The sequence below is a fragment of the Gossypium raimondii genome, chromosome 11 (genome assembly GCF_025698545.1).
Source record: "Gossypium raimondii isolate GPD5lz chromosome 11, ASM2569854v1, whole genome shotgun sequence".
Classification (NCBI taxonomy): domain Eukaryota; kingdom Viridiplantae; phylum Streptophyta; class Magnoliopsida; order Malvales; family Malvaceae; genus Gossypium; species Gossypium raimondii.
The window spans coordinates 62,562,765-62,584,614 of record NC_068575.1 but is presented as its reverse complement, the minus strand read 5'-3'; the positions used below and the strand labels follow the sequence as shown (position 1 = coordinate 62,584,614).

Genomic DNA, 21,850 nt, shown 5'->3' with positions numbered 1-21,850 from the left:
GTCACCGCTCAAGGTAGTTTGTAAACAAGAACTTTATTTTTATTTTTTTTGGTTTATGTTCATCCTTTTCTAGACTCGAAGGTAGTACGTGTTACGTTCTTATAGGTGGAAAATTCAACTCTTTGAATTGGACCTTAATTTTCAATATTGCGTTATCATGGGTATTGGAAAACAATAAATTGGGACGCCCATATGGAAATTAATATACTTGTGGATTTACTTGAGTGAGTTAAGTTTGGCTCTAGTTTCTGTTCTTCTCCTCGGGTAAAGTGAAGTTTGAATTTGTTTACTTGACATTTCCATTCAAACTCTTTGTTTCAAGGGTTGAACGGAATCCAAAAAAGCATTACAAAATTAAATTAGGGATTTTGTTGATCCTTTGAGCACATAAATGAACCGGTTATCATCAATAATAATAATAAAGAATCCAAATAAAATACTGCATGTCATTAAGAAATGAAAAAATGTGTACCCAAACCATATATTTACGACTAACTCACAAGGAACATATATGCCACTAGTTTTTCTTCTTTTTTATAAAAATTTTGTTTAGTTGACATTTGAGTCCAACGTTTTACGGTTTTAAAGTTTATTAAAATTGGGAAAAAATATACTTACATTTGCATTAATATTTATATATTTGTCGGAAGTTCATGAATACCATACGAGTTTGTAATCCAAATTTAAAATATGGCACGTCAATCAACCGTCGACAATAGAATATTATAATAATAATAATAATAATAATAATAACAATAATAAATCCACCATTTAAAACATGAAGGAAGTTATTTTACCATTACCTCTTTTATTAGAGGAAATTTGTTTCCATATTGAAAACAAAAGAAAAAGAGACAAAAGTTACTATTTCTTGTATCATTTTGCTGTCTCGAATAGTAAGTTCCTAATTTTCTGTCTGAATTTTGAAGATCCAATCTTGGATTTTTTGTAAGCGTTTCAACAACACCATTCTATCTTAAAAGATCTTTCAAATCAACAAATCTCGTATATCCATTATCAAAATTTTCAGCTAATTAAAAACAAGAAACAAAATTTAAAAAAATATATCGAACACTCAAAATCACCATCATCACAAATCGAAAAACAAATACATATAATCTTTGTATATTGAAAAAAAAAAGAAAAGAGGGGATGAGAGTCCATTGCTAATCATGCACCAGGAGCAGCATCCTTAACCTTGCTTTGCAAATACCCACCATATTCCATAGCATAATCCTTAACATGGCTAGCCGTATCATAAATCCGGGTCCGAGCTGAATCAACCCGGTCCGACCCAGGTGGATGCATTCCCCTAAAGTAACGGTACATCCATGTCGACCCAGCCGCGACGGCGACTCCGAAGCCACACGCCGACAAGAACCCAACGGCGGTGAGAAACAGGTAGGTGCATATCGGGAACCAAACGGGGCTAGAAACGACGATCACCGGCATGAAACAAACGAGCCCAAAGACGGTGGCGGTGAGAGTAAGTCCAGTGAGGATTAAGAGAGTGGCGGCGGAAACGAAGAAGAGGAGTAAGAATCCGAGAAAGTGGGTGGTGTTGGGTGCATGGGATTGGATTTTTTGTAGGAAAGTGGAGGATGGGACGACGGTGCGGTTGGCTCTCGACGGTCGTTGTTGTTGTTGTTGTTGGTGGGTGGGATTGTTACGTTCCGCCATGGGTGAGGAATGGCTGTTGTTGAGAAAGTGGAAATGGGGGTTGAAGTGTTTAAGTGTTGAAAGAGAAGGTGAGGAGAAAAAATAGGGCAACTGATGATGACAAGTGTGAGGAAGATATGTATGTGGCATGCAAGGGATACACGTGGATTGGGACAGTAGTTTCTGGAGTTCTAAAGCTTTGCCGGGAGGCCACGTCACTGGAATAATTTAAAATATGGTTTAATTCACCATTTAGGGGTCTTAACTTGGCAACTATTTCGACATTAAAGCCTAAATTTTTTCCCCCTAAATTAGGCCTTGAACTTAATACTTGTTCTTGAATGGAAGCTTGAACTAGATTACTGTTATCACATTTGGGCTTCAATCTTTTTGTCTAAGTTACTATTTAAATTTGACAATGTTCTCTTATTATAAATTAAACTTGGTAATTGTTCTCACATTGAAGTCCATAATTTAAGGTTTGCAAGAAACTGTCACGGACGAACTTATAAAAATAAAGTTTAAGCTCCAATGTAGAAATAATTGTCAAGTTTAATTTAGAAAAAGAAAATTCAAAACCCAATATGAGAATAGTTATCAAGTTCAAACCCTAAATAGTTATTTAACCATTTTAAATATTGATAAAACGAGATCTAATTCTTGATGATCACATCCGGCTTGATAGATGTGCCTGGCTTTCTCGGATCCTACTTATAATTTGTAATTGATACTGTTTTTCTTATTATAAAAAAAAAAAAAGATTTCTTGAATTTGTCAACGTTTCCCTATGTGTATCCTGAAAATTTTTTTCTTTCATTAGTCTTAGAATCCGATAAATCTTTTTCAATTTGGTCCATAAACTTGGACTTTTTTAAGGTGTGATGATGTGGTACTTTAAGATTATACAAAGTTATCACTTGAAAATTTTAAAATATGATAATAAAATTTATCGAGAAATTATTAAAAAATCCAAGTTTTAGTATGATTTAAAACCTAGGGGTTAAGAGTTTTGAAATTTTAATTATACCTTTAAATTTTCTTATAAATTTTAATTAGATCCCTAAAATTTTAGAAAGTTCTCATTAAACCTTTGAAAGCTTTAAAATTTTCAATTAAACGCTTCACAAATTTTGTTAATTTTAATTAAACCTCTGAAATTTTTGAACGTTTTAAATTAGACCTATCAAAAATTTGAAAATTCTCATTAAAACCCTCAAACTTTTTAAAACTTTAATTCAGCCCTCCAAAACTTTATGTCAAAAATCCGCCACTGTCAAGTAAGCTTCCCATGTGCTGCAATATTAAGAAAAATATAAAAAAAACTGATACACTACAATCATCATGTAATATCAATTTGTTCATCTTTTTTCACAGGTTAGCATTCTAACAAATTTTAAACTGTACATAAGTACATAAATTTTTATATCATACATTACAACAATAAAGAAGGAAAAATATAAATGAAAATTCAATTCCCTCTCGTGGGATAAGCTACATTACCAACTACAGTCCTTTACATTACTTGCTAAACAAGTCAATCAAAGTAACTTCAAAATCATTTTTGTTTCTTATCGATACCAGCCGAGCTAATATCTGCAGCTGCAGCAGCTGCCATTTCCATCAATCTCTCGTAGTCGATCTCGGTTGACTTGTATTTTAACTTGAGACCTCCTTGAGTCCATGATTTAATACAAAGGATAGCTTGTGTGCTATCATGTGGCATGCAGAATCGTTGCTTATCGATCTCATCACCTTTACTGCAAAACAGTTCATCGGGTTTAACCGAAGTTGCTTGGACAGCTAAGAAATCTCTAGCCATCGCAGAGAGCCGAGGGTAACGTGTACTGTTGACCTTCCACCATTCCAAGACATCCGTCTTTGTAGGAGCTGGTGACTCGGAAAGATACTGGGTGAGTTCGTCAGTGGCATTGCTCATGCTTGCTCTTCGTTTCTTTCGAGCGATCTCCTCAGCGAAAGAAACGGCTCCTCCATCTTCTATATCTTGAGAAGAGTATCCACTTGTCATGGATGAAAAAGGGGTGGTGTAATAATTTCTTACAAAATGGGCTCGTGCTTCTTCTAAATAGTTTTCGGAGTTGAGACTCTCAGGTATGAGTTCACATTTAATACGGGGATCGAGAATGGCTGTCATGTAGATGAATATGTTGCAAACTTGGTTGTTGTAACTTCTGAGCTTTTTGGCCATGTCTTCAGCGGGATTCTTTAGCCAATCTGGTGGTTGTCGTGTTGTGATTGTATCCGAAATGTGATCCATGTAGACAATAACCATCCCGATCGTAGGTGGGGTGTTTACACATATCTCACTAATGACTTTGTAGAAAGGCTCCAAGTAATTGTGAACAATATTGACAACATTCTTCTCTGCAGTATTCAGCAACATCCGATTACCCAACATCTCTTCGTTCTTCCTGACAACGGCATCCATCGACTTCCCGGCCTGCTTCAATGTTTAAAAATATTAAAAATCAAATTTTATCATTAGTCACCAAACTCCATACAAAAAGAAAAAGTACCTTCTGAACAAGATCAAGCATTTGGTAACTGCCACTCCACCGTGCTGAAGCATCAAGCGGAAATTGCCAACTACCTTCTTTATAAGCTGTTGTTAATTGAATGAAATCCTCTGAGATATCTAAGGATGCATTTAACTCTTGTACAAATTCCCGGACCTTGGCAATAACAGGTTTCGTTGTTCTTAATGCATCATCTATAATCAAACTCAACGTACGAGCGGCACAAGGGATAAAACAGAAGGGCCCCATTTTCTGACCATCCAAGTCCTCCTTTAAAGCATGGCAAGCATGGATAGCATTTTGACTATTATCATGGGTGCATGAGAGAACTTTATTCTCAATATTGTACATCTTAAGAACCTTTACCAGCGAGTTATATATTTCGGAGTCGGAACAAGGGTAAGGTACCTGACATATATCGAGAAGCACCTTTCGGAAGGACCAGTTTTCGTCAATCCACTGACATGTGATGCTCATGTAAAATATTTGCTCATATGAAGTCCAGAAATCAAGAGCAATCGAGACTTTGGAAGAAACCTGTTCCAAAGATGCTCTAACATCTTCTCTCATGCTCCTGAAAACTTCGCGGAATACTGCCTTGTACTTCTCACCTGGCCATAGTTGTATTGATGGATTCAAAAATTTAAAGGAGTTCGCTAACCACTTTTCCTCTAAAGTTGAAGGAGGTAGAGTAGCTAAAATAAGCCATTTAATAAGCAACCAGTTCAGATGATCATAATCGACCTGAGGTGCTCTTCCTTGTTGTTGAGGTTTCTTGATTACGGTGGGAGTGGTGGACGGCTGTGGTGCTGAACTAGTAACATTCTCCCCTGTCTTATCATACCCAGGATGCCGATTACTAAGGTGTCTTCCTAAATTGCCTTCACAATGAAGGTGGATCATCAGATTGATGAGATAATAATATAAATAAATAGTAGCCATATTATCATATCCATTAACTCAAACCATGGTAAACACCCATGAGCCATCTGATTACCAAGGTGCCTACGGTTATCAGATGAATAAGATAACTATAATGAGTGCCATATGATCATAGGCTAAAACAAGGCAATATGCTTGCTAAATACCATATCCATAAACCCAAACCACAGTAAAAAGCCACAATTGTTAAATGGAAGCATAAAAAGGCAAAGGGCAAAACGAAGCAATTCCGGAGTGCTTTACCTGTTGCAGTTGCAATAGAATAGCTCTGCCCACAAAACTTGCATCTCCTAGTTTTCCCATCAGGAGCTGTCTCGAAATACTTGAGGTAAACCGATGTCATTGTCTTCTTCCTAGGCTTTGCCGAGGGGACAACATTTCCCTTTTCTGAAGAACCAAGTACAATATCAATTGTATCCATATTAGGAATGAGCACCATATCCATTGTGCTTTTGGGTTCCATATCTGCAACAAAGGCAACAATTAAAAGTATAAATACACTCATAACGGAAGTAGTACTTACGTTCACAAGACTTCCAAATTCCAACGCGAAATAAACCAATAACAAGCTAAAAGCTATTAATATTTAAAATAAATCAATAAAAATCCAGCTCAAATGTGAATATTAAGTTTTATCCTTTTCAATAACTTGAACATTCCGTTTCCCTGACCTAAGGTATCAATAAGTCTCTTATACAATGTAATATAGGAGCAAATCCTCTTCTCTTCATAGTTCTAGTTCAAAGGTCAGTCATAACACTGTGTAGGAAAAAAGGGCTCTGGTGTAGTTGAATCGAATAAAAAGAAAAAAAGGAGGCCCCAACACACACGCGTGCACACACTGTAAATCTACATCATTTTGACTCTTCGTTTTCTTTTAAATATCCATGTCTGGCACCTGTTCAAGACGTATTTGAACATCGGAATAGAGATAAGACCCTCCAAAACCCTTCCAAATACATGGAAAAACTAAGAGAAAGTTGAACATTCTGGTGTTGAACGTATACCCATATTGGATACTCACGTCCAGGTCTGGGTAACATAATTGTAAAAAGAATAACTCAAATAGTATTCCATTTCTCATTATCCCAGTAAACCTCACTGCAACCTCCAACTAAATATGATTATATTTAGAATCAGTTTGTAGGGTTCATATCATGTAGAATTATTATGGACCATTGAGGGACTTCATAATTATATACAATTAATTGAAGAATCCCAGCTCGTAAACTGAATTCCAAAAACAATTAGCTGAAATCCGCGAAGTGAGTGAATTACGTAACGTAAACACAAAGAACAAAGCTAGAAGATGACCGCAATTGAAAGAATATCTCACACAAGGTAATAACTACTACTAACAATTACTCATGAATGAAAGAGATGATTCTAGCTTAAATTTCATTGAATAGAAGAAGGGTATATATACACCTTAGCATGAGAGAAGCTAGAGCTTACAACCGATTAACTGATTCTTGAATTGTATAACTGAATCTAGTTACAATAGTTCTAATAGTAATTAATATCTTATCCTGAATCACATTTATAAGTTTGAAATCACCGTGAATTGATATATATATATATCCAGCTAAATTACTTGAAAAAAAAAAAGGGATTAGAAGATACCTTTGTAACTCTTGAAGGCATTGTTTACACTCCACTCCATTTTATTCCCTACAAAAGATACAATTTCAAACAATTTGAAGTAAGTGCAGCTAACCAAAAAAAAAAGGCTTAAAATTTAAGAAAATAAAATCAAAATTTACCCCAAAAGTCATAGACAGTGCTGAAACCAGCAGAAATTCAGCTTAATTTGATATCCAAACCTAAAATTAAAATCCTGAAAACAAAATAAAAGGAGATTAGAGCCGGTTTTAAAGAATGGGTTTTGTTTGTTTCGTAAGAAAAAAAATTAAAAAATATCTGGGTTAGAAACAAACCCCGAATCAAATCTGGGTTCTTGTTCTTCACTTATAGTTCAGAGCTTTGAAATTGGTGAAATAAGCAAAAATAAGAGGAGCCAAAGAGAAAAGCAGGAAGAAATGGAGGGAAATAAAAGAGATCGGCGTAGATCTAAGCTGGATCTAAGCCGATGAAACCAAAGAGAGAGAGAAAAAAAAAACAGTAACTATAAGAACAGAGCCGAGGAGCGAGTTGAGTCTACGACACGGATGACTTTTTTTACATCTAATAAAAGCAACCACTTTTATTATTTATTTATTTTATTTTTGGCTCGGCTGGTGTGTAATGATATCGAATCAATGCCATTTCTTTTTGTGATAAAAAAATAAAAAGTAAAAAAAAGGGAAGTGGCTGGCTGGCTCGAGATTAGGAACAGTAAGTGAAGCTTAATGGTTCGATTTGTTAAGCCCAAGCCAGGCCAGGTTGACCTCGCTGGAAGCTATTCGTATGGCTCAATTTGAATAACTCTTTTAGCTTCAACCTTTTTTTCTTTTGGACAATAACAAAATGTATCACTGTTTTATATGTTTGTAAGAGGTAACACACCCTGTAATAACATTCAAATTGCGTTATATCTCTAGAAAATTAGATTTTATATTGGCTTTTTTATTAAAAATTTTATCTATTTTTATCGTTAAAAATTCATATAATTGACAGAATAATCAAACAGTGACACATGATTTGTCACATGTACCTTACTTTAATGTAAAATGATTAGTTTTTACTAATATAAATAGATAAAAAGATTAACAAAATAATCAATTTACTCTTTAATCTAACATGCACGAACTAATTTTATATTGTTTTAGTAGAGAGAGTAAAATGTAATCCAACTCATTATATAAAGATCTCTGTGGTACTTTTGTCATTTATAAGATAATATATTTTTGTTAAATATAAATATTTATATTTAATCAAATAATAATATAATTTGTTTTAATTAAATTATTTAAATGGATAGTTTTAAGAATCTATTACTAATTCATTTTAATCTTGATTTTTATGACTACTTTTTCTAACTAATAATATTACTCATGATATAAAAAATATTAGATTTATTAATGAAGTTTCATGTAATGAATTAAGTAAATATTAATTTAAGGGAAGATATTTAATTCTTTAATTGTATAAATTTTATGCATTATTGGTGAATAATAATATGATACATCATCGTTAATAAAAAATAGTGGAAGACCTATAAATAAATAGTAATAACTTTATTTAAATGTAAATAAATACTAAAATCCTAAACCCCAATCCAAATACCTAAACTCAGGTCGAAACCTTGAATCTTAAAGTCAATATTCTAAGCACTAAACACAATAACCTAAACCCTGGACATAAGAGTTAATAATATTATTTATAATTAATGTATAATTAAGTACACAATCGAGATGAGACTCGGTTGATTGGTGATATCAACTTTGCTGAACACTTAGATAATACTAAATATTGCCATACCCATGACGTGGGTGGAAAAAAATGATATTAAGATTGTATCTATAAAAAACAATAATTGAGTTATAGGTAAAATGTTTATGGTTAAACATTCTTTAGGATTGGATTTAATCATTAGACCATTGATATATATATATTTAAGATAAAGAAGCTAAACACATTTAGCCATAATAGGAATTATATATAACACCAACACTATATTGTAAAATGTTCATCTCGATCATATTGGGAGAAACATCGTAAATTCTCAAATCAAGAGGAACATTTCTTCCTAATGCTACCATGGAATTTGCAGTCATGTTTATTGTAAGTGGAGTAAACATCACCTTCACATGCCAATCCCTTGCTAACAACTTTTTGACGATTCATGCCAGACTTCTTTCTATCTCCTCTGTTGGACCATTAAGCATATTGATCGCAACCAAACAATCACTTTTCATCGATAATTGTTTTATGCCTCTTTTTCAAGATATTTCCAATCTGTCCATGATTGCACATAGTTCCACATCAAGTGGAGAACAAGTGCCTATATTCCGATTGTAACTAGTGACCCATTTACCTCGATGATTCTGAAACAAACCTCCAGCAAAAGCTTGACCAGTTATCAGGTGCCTTGATCCATCCGTATTCAATTTGCACTAGTCGTTGAGCGTAAAGACCTTGCCAGGTCATTCTGTTGATATCTCTTATTGTTCGCCAACATGATTGATTTCGAAAAGGCTATTATTCCAGCAACCTCAATCGAAACCTCACCAAATTCTCCATTGAAGAGCAAGTTGTTTCGTCGTTTCCATATTCTCCAAACTATAATTCCAATTAACTAGACGTTTCATGTAAAAATAGTAAAAGACGAAAACATTGTTATCTTAACATTAAATTCTTTATTAGAAGAGAACTTTCAAATAACTTTCTATTTAAGGGTGTGTTTGATAATCTTTAAAATAAATATAATCATTTGAATATCTATTTTTAAATTATAATTTAATAAAATAAATTCAACATAATATTTTTTACATTAAGTTTGTATCGAATTGATTTGTGATTCACTAAAACATTTTATATAAGTATATATATAGAGATAGATGGATTTTAGAAGTATAAATAAAATAAATTATTTAAAAATAAACTTCAAAACAACTACCAACTACAAATAAAATTATTTATAAATAAATAAATTAAATAAAAAATCAATTGCACCATTTCTCCAACAATAGCTCAAATTTGTATATAGTGAAATTACCATAAAAAAATTAATGAAAAAAAAACAATATTTGAACCGGGCTTGGACCTATCTTTAGCCATTACTTGATATTTGTTGATCGGCTTAGGTTCAAAGCCCAATCACATTTTTCTTTTCCTTTCGTGAAAGCACCCATTTTCAGCACTCACGCGCGCCAGTTTCCGCGCCTTTAACAACAGCACAAAGCAGTGGCGGCCGGAGGGGCAACGCCGCTAGTACAGCACGGAATGTGGAACTTTATCAAGAACCGTGAGCCTAATATCCATATGAAACGTCTATTTGAGCCGTTCCTTAGTTACCGCCATTTTCGAACCCGCGCCGTCGATAGACAAAACACATCCTCCACCGGTCTTTACGGTTTTGATCACTTGAAGTCCCCTAAAGGCTTCCAACGCTTCGTCGATGAAGCCATTGAGAGGTAAAGTGTCGCTCCAATTTGCTTCACGTATAGCCTCAAAAATTTTCAAAGCTTCGTCACTTATTCGGTTGCTTTGAGATTCAAAACTTCACCGAGCTTTAAATAATCAATTTATTCTTTTGATCAATTATTAGGTCATCGGAGCTGATTGATTATATATCTGGCATGCCATCTTCAGCTGAAATAATCCGAGCCATGGACGAGATTTCGGACACTGTAGGTTCATTGCAATATTCATACATAAGACACACACACATACACACACACACATTCCGTAGTTAATATCACTTCTAAGAAATGCCTTTATTAAAACTTCGATTTCGTAGGTCTGTTCTGTTGTTGATTCCGCTGAACTCTGTAGACAAACTCATCCAGCTAGGTATTTATTTTTAATCTTGAATGAATGTATTGATTGTATGTTTGATTTAGAATTTTACTTTTATTCAGATAATTATTATTACTTTTTTTTTTTGTTTCAGAGGATTTGTCGAGGAGGCTATCAAAGCATCGATGAAAATTAATGTATATCTACATGTGAGGTGACCGATGATGTTAACCATAGAAGTACTTTTTTGCCTTGTGTTTGTGATTTATTTTGAGGAAAACTACATTTTGAAAATAATTTTGTTTGTAGAGTTGTTTGGTTAAACTGGCATATTTTGCATTAACCTTTTTTTAAAACATTCATTGTGCTTGATGATTTATGTGCTATTGAATGGTAACAGCTTTGTTGCATTTTGTTGTTGCATTACAGTTTCTCAATACAAATCATACTCTTTATAATGCGGTGAAAAAGGCAGAGCAAGATGGTCATTTGCTTACTGAGGAAGCTCGTAGAGCAGCTCTCCACTTACGTATTGACTTTGAGAAGGGTGGCATTCATCTCCCTTCTGGTATACATCCTTTTCATTTGCAATTATGTAGGAGCATAAATTTTCCCTGTTTAGGGTCTAACATGCAAATATCTGCTTCCTATTGCAGGAAAATTAGACCGAGTTAATCAGCTAAATATGGACGCTCACAAGCTATGCAGAGAGTAAGAATCCTCTGGTGCTTTTTCTACGTCTCAGTAGCATATCATATATTGTTTGAGCAGGTGGCTATAGTGTTTTGATTTATATTTTCTATATGTTATTACTTCCTCCCAGGTATGGTGAAAATATTATTAACGACCCAGGTTATGTGGATATCTTTCCAGCATCACGCATCCCAAGACAAATACAACATCTCCTTAAGCCTATCTATCGTCTGACATCTGGAGTGTCAAAGGAGTCCTTAGGCTCATATGAAGATGAACAAGAAAAGGGTTTCCGGATCATAACAGAGCCACGTACTCTATTCTCTGTTCTACAATTGACACCAGATGAACAGGTAGCTTTCATCTTTTAGATTCAAGAAGTCAGCAACTCCTTTCTGCATTTTATTGAAGTTAAAACTGGCACAGTTAGCAACATCTGTGTTCCAGCTGCTGTATTTGCGCAAATAACATCTTTCTGTTATTGCTATTTATATATATTTCTTCTAATAAGTTTAATTAGCTAAGACAGTGACTGACCTTAACAGAGCAGAGTAGAGTTTTGAATGAGGTATCATTTAATTTTAATTTTGTGGAACTAACCAAGTCTGTCACCTCATTTACTTTCTCAGGTTAGGAAAATGGCATATTTGAAAGGGAGTTCCATCCCACATGCGAACCATGAAGTTCTTGATAAACTTATAAATTCCAGGCATGAGCTTGCTCAGGTAATTTATAATCACGTAGGAGTTTGGCAAAAAGCAACTACGAAATTGGATTTTATATGGTGTGATGATTTGATACAGTAATAATTTCATGCATATGTGAATATTTTCAATTGTTGGATTGGTACTATAAGCTTTTCTAAACTTTAAAAAGTGAAGAAACCTCTGACATTGCCTCTAAAACTTGTTTAGTTTTTTCTATGTTGGTTAAAGTTCGTGAGGAAATTTGAGGCTAGTTTAGGAGGAAAATGTCAACAACTAAGCGGGAAGGTGATTTTTTTGAGCATCAAGATCAAGATATGCTTCTAGGATGAGGTTAACGTTCATGTTTCAGGATTATATTTTCTTGTCGTAGCGGCAAGTCATCCAACATTTTCCTGGCTTCTTTTTAGTAACTCAAAAACGATTTTTGATGTTCCAGTCTTTCTGTTATCATATAATTACTTGGTATCTACTGGAATTTTGCCATAGTCTTTCAGCAACATAATTGTAACTAATTTTAGGATACTTGTGTGCTTGATGAGAAGGATATTTGTATGGACCCGGTTTTAAATGGTTGCAGATATATGTCTACAAATAACTTTAAATATCTTCTTCTTTTTTTTTTTTTTGAAAGCCAATATCTTGAAATGATTGGTATGGGGGAAAAAGTTGCTGAATGATTATAAATTAGTTTATCACTTTAGAATTGGATTTTAAAAAAAATAAATTCTTATTATTTGAGTTACTAATATTTTGCTCTCTGAATGATGCAGATAATGGGTTGTAAATCCTATGCTGAATTTGTAATGCAACTAAACATGGCTTCATCACCAGAGGTGGTGGTGTCCTTTTTGCAGGAGATGAGCAACATGGTCAAAGAAAAGGCAGATGAGGTATAATGTGTTTCTTATTAGAACTTGTGAGATGTGAAGGTGTTGATTCATAGGTGGTTCTAGATTCTATTTTTGTTGCATTACTCCACTAATCAGTGATTTTCCCTACAGGAGTTTAATACAATCAGAAATTTGAAGAGAGATTTATGTGGCCAAAGATGTGTAGATCTAGAACCATGGGATGAGGCATACTACACAACAATGATGAAATCTTCTGCCTATAATTTGGACTCCGCTGTAGGTTATAAACTTTTTTATCTTTTGCATAGAATTTGTCACAGCCGAAGTTCCATTTCACTTATATTTTTTAGTGTCTCAAAGTTCTAGGTTTTCTCAAGACTTTTTGTTCCTAATATTGTGGCAGGTTGTGGCATCATATTTCTCTCTGCCACAGTGTATTGAGGGCTTGAAACTTCTGGTAAAGTCACTCTTTGGTGCAAGCTTTGATAGTGTTCCCATGGCACCTGGTGAATCATGGCATCCTGATGTGCTTAAAATGTGTATTCATCATCCTGAAGAGGTATGTGTATGTATGTAGTCTAGAGTAGTTTGGGAAATAATTTTCATATTGTGAAGAATACTGAGAAGACTGATAGTGATAGTCCCTCTAAGATATTTAATTCTGTTTTTTTTTTCTCTCCCCGAAGTTTTTCTTGCCTCTACTTTTAAATTCTGTTTTTTCACAGTAGCACTGAGTCCTAACTTTTGTTTTTCTATATTGATGTTTGTGTTGAATACATTCTTGCACTAGTTGCATTCCAGTTAATTTCTGATGCTGCAATAGTCTTGCATTTGTTTTATGGTGAGATTTAAATTTAGTAATCTACCTTTCAATTCGAGACCACCACCTGCTTCAATTTATCTTTTTTAACAGAAATACACTGGATGTAAGAAACATGATGCTTCTTTTACAAAGTTTATGCATGTCAGAAATGTTCTGCCAACCTCCCTTCATTTTCATTTATATTGCAGCATTATAATGAGGCATTTTGCATTTGCTTCAGGGTGACTTAGGGTTTCTGTACCTTGATCTATTCTCAAGGAAAGGCAAATATCCAGGTTGTGCCACTTTTGCAATTAAAGGGGGACGAAAAATTTCTGAAACCGAATATCAACTCCCTGTATGTAAATAAACACTGGTTAATGTTGTTTGTATAATTTATTATAATTTTCATTTAAAGTTTGTTTACAAACTCTTTTGATGTCTGAACTTTAGTTTCATTTCAAAGTTCACTTAGATTGTTAGTTCTGCAGGTTATGGCCCTTGTTTTCAATTTTTCAAGGTCGCATGATTCATCAATTGTGCGGCTTAATCACAGTGAACTAGAAACTTTGTTTCATGAGTTTGGACATGCTCTTCATGCATTGCTCTCAAGAACGGTAGTTTGTTGAGATCTTTACCACTAAACAAGATCAGTATAAACCTGTTGTTTTCATCATAATCATTTTGGCTATCCATGTAGGATTACCAACATTTTGCAGGCACAAGAGTGGCTCTTGACTTTGCTGAGACACCTTCAAACCTATTCGAGTGAGTGCAATGCTGCAGTTTCTTCATAGCAAATTTGCATGAATGTTGGTAGAATGCATGGGGGAGTTGTATCTATTTGTGGTTCATGGTTGAATATTATATATGGTCTGTTTTAAGCTTTATATGCTCATGTTTGTTATTACCAAACTGATATTCTCCAGGGGGAGAGAGACTCCATGCACGTGTATACTGCAATTTTATATTTTCAACATGTTTCCGGTGCCTTTATAACCAGCTGACTGATTTAATAATGCTTCTAGGTACTATGCTCGGGATTACCGAGTCCTGAAAAAATTTGCTAGACATTATTCAACTGGAGAAGTAATACCTGAGAAGTTGGTAAAGTCGCTAAATGGTGCAAGAGACATGTTTGCCGCAACCGAATTGCAACGTCAGGTTTATCTAATCTTCTGAATGAATCAGCATTTAATGTTTTAAAGCACATCTAATGCATGGACATGAACAAAAAATTGAGCAAGCTTTCTGTTTTCCATTTGGCATTTATTAGATATTTTATGCTTTGGTTGACCAAACACTTTTCGGAGAACAATTGTCTGTGCCAAGAGACACCAATTCTATTGTTGCCCATTTGAAAAGACAACACAGCAATGAGAAGCATGTGGAGGGGACACACATGCATATCCGATTCAGTCACTTTCTCACCTACGGTGCTGGTAAATTTTTAATCATAAGTTTTTGATGTACATTTGTTTTGTTCTTTGTACACGAAAGTATAAATTTGATCCTTAGTGGTATATTCTCACTCAAGCTCAAGGTGCTGAATACAGCAACTTTAGATCTCAAATTAAGGCACTAGGGGCTAGGGCACCATAATTTGTGTCTTCGCATGGATTTCTAATGAAGTTACATGTTTTGCATTTCCTAGATGCATTCTTTAAGCTCGGCATGTTCCTCGGAGAAGAGTGGTTCTTCTAACCGGGTTTCGAATATGCATACACCACTCTTAATATATGATTTTTTTTCTTCAATTCAATAGGTTACTACAGCTACTTGTATGCCAAATGTTTCGCAGCAACCATATGGAAAAAGCTATGCCAAGAGGACCCTCTATCACCGACAACCGGAACATTGCTCAGAACAAAACTTTTGCAATACGGAGGAGCCAAAGAACCTGCTGATTTGTTGACCGATCTAGTTGGTGATGGGATCGTAAGGTATCATAATGGAGGGATTGTTCCTGATGTCACAAGTTGTTTGGAAGAAATGAAACTCCTCGATGACAAAAACCGGCATATAAGTAAGTGACCGGAGTAAGAATTTCAACCAGAATATAGGGGGAAAAAAGAGAATAAAAATAACAAACATGGAGGAGAACATATTGACATGATTGCTGCAAAATTGCCAGGTTTTTTTGTTAGTTTCTTATTATCATTAGAGCATTATTTGGGGGTTGTAGAACTAGAAGTTGGTAATTGATATGTGCCATGTAAGTCAAGTTGTAATATGTACATTACTTGTACACATTCTTTAGTTTTACTTGGCAAAGTAGTACTTTTAGCTGAAGAAATTTTCAAATTCCCAATTAAAAGAGATTTCAAGACTATGGTTTTAATTGTGATTTGGAATATTGGTAAGGATGCTAGCCTTTTGTGTTAATCCAATTTTAAAGAGCACTTGGCATTTAGGTGAAATTAGTTTGTACCTTGTCTTTTGTTATGGTAATAATGTGTTTGTTTTTTTTTTTTGATCATTATAATATCGGGAGAGGGTACCACATTAGATAAAGAAAAGCATTTTCATTTGTTATTAAACATATAAGCATCATATACTAATGGCTCATTTGGTTACTTATCGATAAATACGAAAAAATATTTATTTATTACATATATATTATAATATATAGATATAAAATAAAGAATAGTTAATATAAATTTGAAATTGAAAATAGAAATGAGTTAAAACCTCTTGTAAGAAATAGGATTTTTTCAAAATAAGCGAGGTTTTTCTCTTTCAAATAAATTGAGTGGTTAAAATTATTAATTGAAATTAATTTATTACTAATCTATATATTAAAATAATAACATTTCTACTAAGTGTATCATAATCTTTTTTTTGAAAATTTTCTCATTGTAAGTCAAATTTCGATTAGCTATTTATTATCACCTTCGAGAAAGGAACCTTTAATATATAGTCGTAATACAATAATTTGAAAAAAACAAAAAACTTTTGAATAAAAATTAGAAAAGGAAAAGAAAATGTACATCACCATAGTCCTCGCGGCGCAATGTTCAATAAAGTTCCTTACAAAGGTGGAAAAAGTTAAAATTTGCTGAGTCGATATATTCTTTAAATATTTGGAATACTCAGCAAATTTGAAGTTTTTTTTATTATTAATATAATTTCCTTTTAAATTTTATTGATATAATATAAAAATGCCTACTTAATAATTATGTAATAAAAATAAAATTGAATTTTTAAAAAATTAGTAATATTAATATTGTTAAAATTATGTTGTAATAAATTTAAATTTAATAAAAAATTAATAACTTTAATGGATAAATTTATATTTTTAATTAAAAATATATTAATTCTTTTTTAAAAAACAAAAAGTGAAGACATTAGCGAATATTAAAAAAAAAGGCGGTGATACTTTACACGATTTGTTGACTTCGTAGGTAATTGCACAGTGCGGGCAGGCAGGTTGCTGAAGTTCAGGAGAAACAGCAGATTATGTGGCTTCTCCCACATTGCCTTAAATTTCCCTTCTCAGTACAGTTGAAGAAAAATAATTTTAAAATATATGAGTAACAATTATTACAAAATTACATATATTAAGATTTTATTATGATAAGAAAAAGATTAAGAAATATGAGATTCCTTTTTAACAACATTAAAAGAAAAAAACATAATTGTGGAAAAAGAACCAAAATATTCAATTACTAAATTAGGGATACAATGTTTTAATTTGAAAGGTGAGTTACAAATTTATGGTTTTCTTCTTTTCAACCATAACCATTAGTTTTAAAAACATCCCGCGGTAACCCACCATAATAAGATACCATCTTAAACCTTACCCATGCAAAAGGAAAAAAGATAAGATTACTGATCAAGAGCATTAGGCCCAGTACAGTAACTTACAACATGGTTCCAAAGCCACTGAACCAAATACCTCCGTCTGATCCCATTCATATTATACGTGGCACCATCTTTTCCGTTCAATAACTGTCCCATGTAAGAACCACCACCTCCAGTTCCATAAATACCCTCGCATAAATCCGCTATTTCCACGGGAGCCACGGGATCTTGTCCCGCGTACCAAGCATTCACCAATGGGTTAGTTGCCAGCTCAGCAACCTCGTGTCCGATCACACTTATCATCCCGTCCACTCCCACGTCACCGTTGGGTGACTTTAACGGCTTCAACCCTTGCATGTACTCCGGTATGGCGAACGGGTAAGCACATATTCCCGGACAAAGCTTCGCTGAGTTACCCACCCACGCAAACGGGAGCGTGTATCCCACGATGGACGGAAATGTGAAGTAATGGAACCCGCAAACTTGGCCGCAAAAATCCTCGACGTACACGTCATCTGATGTGAGCAATAAGTAAAGCCCATTGCTGGGATTTATCGGCAACGGCTTGGTTTTGGCGGTTACCGCGCTTTTTATAACGGACTGTATCGACAAGCGAGTGAGTGACTTCCCGTGGGAGTAAAAACGGTCGTTTTTCTGTTCCCCTAAACGCACCGTACGGGAAATATTGGCTCCCGTTTGGTCGGTGTAAAGCCGTACGGTATCCCACCATCCGGCAACCGAAGGATGCTTAGCATTGACGGCGGAGAACGAACCGATGAACTCACGGATTATCTTCTTTTGGGATTTCTGCCACTGGCCGTACCAGATTGTGTGAACGGTAATGCTACCGGTGAGTACTGGACCCATGTGGTATCTTAAGTGGACGAACTCCGAGGAACCCTCGTATTTCTTGGAGTCACCGAATCTTAAATCGGAGCTGTTGGGTCTTAAGTGAGGCAATGGACGATACCCAATGGCCGGAAGCGGAGCTGCTGTTAGCAGTGTAAGAAGAGTGAGGAGGCTTAGAAGTAGGGAAGGACGGTGCATTTTGAGCAAATGGGGTTTGACAGAGAGTAGTTGGGTTTTGTGGTGGCGGTGAGCATATATAGAGGGAGAAATTATGTTAATTTACTTTTGAAAAGCTACCGCAAAAATGTAATATTAGATGAGTTTGATTCATTAAGAATTTTTACAGGGAAGTGAGATTGTTTAGGGTGAAGAATGAACCAACACACAATTAACGAATGAACCAACGAGACCTTCCACCTTCCTCCTTTTCTTTCACTATCTTACTTTAAATTCTATACTAATTTTGTACTTTTTTTTATTTTTTTGTAATTGTAGACCTAATGCGGAATTTTTTAGACACACATATAGTACCCTGAATCTATTTTTATATAATTGTTATTATATTTAAATGGGATCATAAAATGATTTTTAGAGTACAAGTCATATCCAAACATATATAAAAAAACACAAGCAATCAACTTGATACATGCTATACACACATAATTAATACATCTTGGATTACTTGATGAGCAGCACATTATTTGTAAGGGTATAGAGCGTGTAACTCACGAGAAATGTTTTCAAATTCTTCTCAAATTTTGTTACTTCCTTTTCATCTGTCTCTCACATTTTCTTTTAGATAAAACATTCCAAAATTCTAATTTTAATGAAATTACAGACATGACTGGGAGTGCAAGTAATGTGGCCATAATAATATGGGCTATAAATCTTTGAGAAAATAAAACTGTAGCCAACTGGAAGGAGACGGAGCAATGTGGATAGTGAGGGAGGCAAATATATTATTTAAATCATGAAGAAAGGAAAATGTAGTGGTGTCAGAGATGGAAATGTCAATGAAGTAGGTGGCAACAAATCTACGGAGCTTGCCCTTTTAAGCTGGCATTCCTGATACGCTTTTTATCGTAATTTTTTTGAGAGACCAAGCCACCCACTTAGGAGAGGTTGATATTTTGTTTTTGAAGGCCGATAATATATTTTACCCAATTAAAGAGAGAAAAAAAAGAGATAATTTTGGTGAATGGGACTTTAGTTTAATGCGATTTTGTAATTGTTGATAAAAGAATTATTCGTAAATTATATTTGGTTTCTTCTACTTGAAGAAAATAAGTAAATAAATCTCCGTGTGTTAAATCAAAATTAAATTGATCATTTTGTTAAAATTAATGTAGTGACATATAACATGATATGTGTACTTGATCTTAACCTAGAATGACCAATTTATAATAACTAAAAAATAGATAAAATTTTAATAAAAATTTAATTTATTAATTGATCTAATATACAAACACTAATTTGTAAAAAAAAAAAAGATAAGGTGAAATTTTCAAGGCTACAATGGTAGTGGGGCTAATTGATTCTTGGTGATCAATGCTGAAACATTGACAATGACATTTTGCTGTTAACACTATTTATACGGTGTCGTTTTTCAATATTATAAAATTTCTCCCGGTGCTTTTGAGAGAAATTATCCCTATTGGAAATTTGACCATCGCGTTGAACTTAATATATACGTCCTCCAACTGTTAGTTCCTTTTCAACGTTTTACATGATGGGAAGTCTTTTTCGCAAGTATCTCTTTTTAAACATAACTATATTCCAAATTTACGTTAAAATATTAATTTAAATTTAAAAATAGCATATAATAAGTATAGTTTGAAATTAATTAATCGAACATATGAAATATGTACAATATTAAAATAATATATATATTAAATTATGAGTAAAATAAAATTTTTATCACGCAAAGTATAAGATTATAGATATTCACGAGCAAAGATAAAACTTATTTTTATTCATCGACATTAAATTATATATTTTTACTATAATTAATATATAATTTTTAAAAATTAAATAAAAATTTGTATTGCTAAAAGAAAAAAGAGTTGATACGTGAGGAGATCCCTTCAATGTTGAAGCCAAATAATGATTGCAGACCAAAAGAAAAGAAAAGAACCCAGAAATCAAGGAAGCTTTCCCCCTTAGTAATTTTGCATATATAACAAACAAATATAAAAAATTTCACTTGACAGAGATTGATCTGACCTGACTGATATTATAAGGAAATTTGTACTAAATATTCCTAAATTATAACTCAATATTTTAATTATATTTTTCGACTACCAAGATTTTTAACCTAACTGTTAAATGATATGTGACATCATTTTATGGTTGTAATAATGAAATCGCTCAGATTTTAGAGGTGTAAAATTTGCAATTAATTTTAAAGAAAAAGGAAGATAGGTAAATGTGATTTTGACTATGTTAGAGTGGTGAGACTCATAAAGTGTAATAAAGAATGCACTTAATTTTTAATATAAAGTAAATAAAAATAGTGATCAATAAAATCAAAAGGAAAATGGCATTCAGAAAAGGTCATAAAGCAGGATGTGACATAACACAGTCCTTTTTTCTCACCTACGGTTCATGTGCTCATTCCTGCCTTCAATCTCGGTACGTGACATTTTTCTTAAATCAAACTTTTCTTTTCTTTTTTTGGTAAATATTTTTTAAATTTAAAAATTTAAGCTCTATTTTTTTATTAAATTTAAGTTTACTGCAACATTATCTTTTAGTTATATGTCTATTAATTGGGTATTTTTCTTTAATTCTAAAATATCACACAATAAATCTGAATTTAACAATACTAACCATCAAAACCTAAATTTTAAATTACAAAAAAAAAAACTAAATTTCTAAAAAAGTATCTTTTAATATGAAAATTTGGTCACTGTCAGAATTCCGAGCACAGAGTAGAAAAATGAGACACATAACAATGAGAACACGTTGAAAATTTCATTATGCCTTGCCTGTTGACAAAGGAAAATTGAAAAATTAAACATCTTACTCCAAATGTTTGAAGGGTTTTTGAGATATAAGTTCAAAATTGTGCTTACTTTTTATTTTAATTATAATTATTTTTATGTTTTAGGATAAAAATAAAATTTATATACAAATATTGAAAATAACTTAAAGTTTATAGATAAAAAAATTAAAATTTATTTAATTGAAGAATTATTTTAAATATTTTACAATTTTACTAAATAGGGATACAATTTAAAAGTATCGTGAATTTTGGTCTAATGTGTAATGTTATACATAAACTTTAATTTTATATATGAAATATTAAACACTGTTTTATGTAAATTTTATTATTGTAATGTTATACATGAAAATATATAGATATATTAAAGATTGTTTGATGCTAATGAAAGTTTGAAGATTTTCAATATATTAGGAAAAAGTAATTTAAAAAAAAACTTCATAGTGCTTGACAATTCGTACTAAAATTTTATTTGAAATAAATTTCCAAAATAATGGAAGTTAAAATAAACTAAACACCCTAATTTAGTGGGCTTGTCCCTGGAGCCCAAAAGGCTACTTTGGGCCGTGAAATTTAAAACGTTGCGTTCAAGTAATATCTGCATCCGA

The 21,850-nt window shown here is 33.2% G+C and overlaps 4 protein-coding genes across 7 annotated transcripts; 1 reads left to right on the top strand and 3 right to left on the bottom strand.

Annotated features, from left to right (window-relative positions):
• Positions 1 to 986: 986 nt before the first annotated feature.
• On the bottom strand, positions 987 to 1,755 carry LOC105801748 (oleosin G). Its single transcript, XM_012633015.2, has one exon. The coding sequence runs from the start codon at positions 1,678 to 1,680 to the stop codon at positions 1,171 to 1,173; it is 510 nt and encodes a 169-aa protein (XP_012488469.2). The 5' UTR covers positions 1,681 to 1,755; the 3' UTR covers positions 987 to 1,170.
• Positions 1,756 to 3,003: 1,248 nt separating this feature from the next.
• LOC105801746 (zinc finger BED domain-containing protein DAYSLEEPER) lies at positions 3,004 to 7,308 on the bottom strand. Its single transcript, XM_012633013.2, has 6 exons — positions 7,073 to 7,308; positions 6,899 to 6,972; positions 6,759 to 6,806; positions 5,379 to 5,600; positions 4,194 to 5,074; positions 3,004 to 4,117 (listed from the first exon to the last, which is right to left on the bottom strand). The coding sequence occupies exons 3-6, from the start codon at positions 6,796 to 6,798 to the stop codon at positions 3,215 to 3,217; spliced, it is 2,046 nt and encodes a 681-aa protein (XP_012488467.1). The 5' UTR covers positions 6,799 to 6,806; positions 6,899 to 6,972; positions 7,073 to 7,308; the 3' UTR covers positions 3,004 to 3,214.
• A 2,575-nt stretch (positions 7,309 to 9,883) lies between these two features.
• LOC105801745 (mitochondrial intermediate peptidase, mitochondrial) lies at positions 9,884 to 15,987 on the top strand. Of its 4 annotated transcripts, none has more exons than XM_012633010.2 (17): positions 9,884 to 10,210; positions 10,345 to 10,426; positions 10,537 to 10,589; positions 10,690 to 10,744; positions 10,965 to 11,103; positions 11,192 to 11,246; positions 11,359 to 11,581; positions 11,858 to 11,953; positions 12,706 to 12,825; positions 12,937 to 13,062; positions 13,190 to 13,345; positions 13,830 to 13,946; positions 14,080 to 14,205; positions 14,289 to 14,356; positions 14,617 to 14,752; positions 14,865 to 15,030; positions 15,390 to 15,987. In XM_012633010.2, the coding sequence occupies exons 1-17, from the start codon at positions 10,020 to 10,022 to the stop codon at positions 15,620 to 15,622; spliced, it is 2,142 nt and encodes a 713-aa protein (XP_012488464.1). In that variant the 5' UTR covers positions 9,884 to 10,019; the 3' UTR covers positions 15,623 to 15,987. The 4 variants fall into 4 exon arrangements, with proteins under 4 accessions (XP_012488464.1, XP_012488463.1, XP_012488462.1 ...); XM_012633009.2 differs by having other exon boundaries at positions 9,887 to 10,210; positions 10,690 to 10,732; positions 15,354 to 15,987; XM_012633008.2 differs by having other exon boundaries at positions 9,887 to 10,210; positions 15,354 to 15,987.
• Positions 15,988 to 17,226: 1,239 nt separating this feature from the next.
• Positions 17,227 to 18,701, bottom strand: LOC105801750 (protein EXORDIUM-like 3). The gene has a single exon (XM_012633017.2). It carries the CDS (start codon positions 18,437 to 18,439, stop codon positions 17,417 to 17,419), a length of 1,023 nt encoding a protein of 340 aa, XP_012488471.1. The 5' UTR covers positions 18,440 to 18,701; the 3' UTR covers positions 17,227 to 17,416.
• Between the last annotated feature and the right edge of the window lie 3,149 nt (positions 18,702 to 21,850).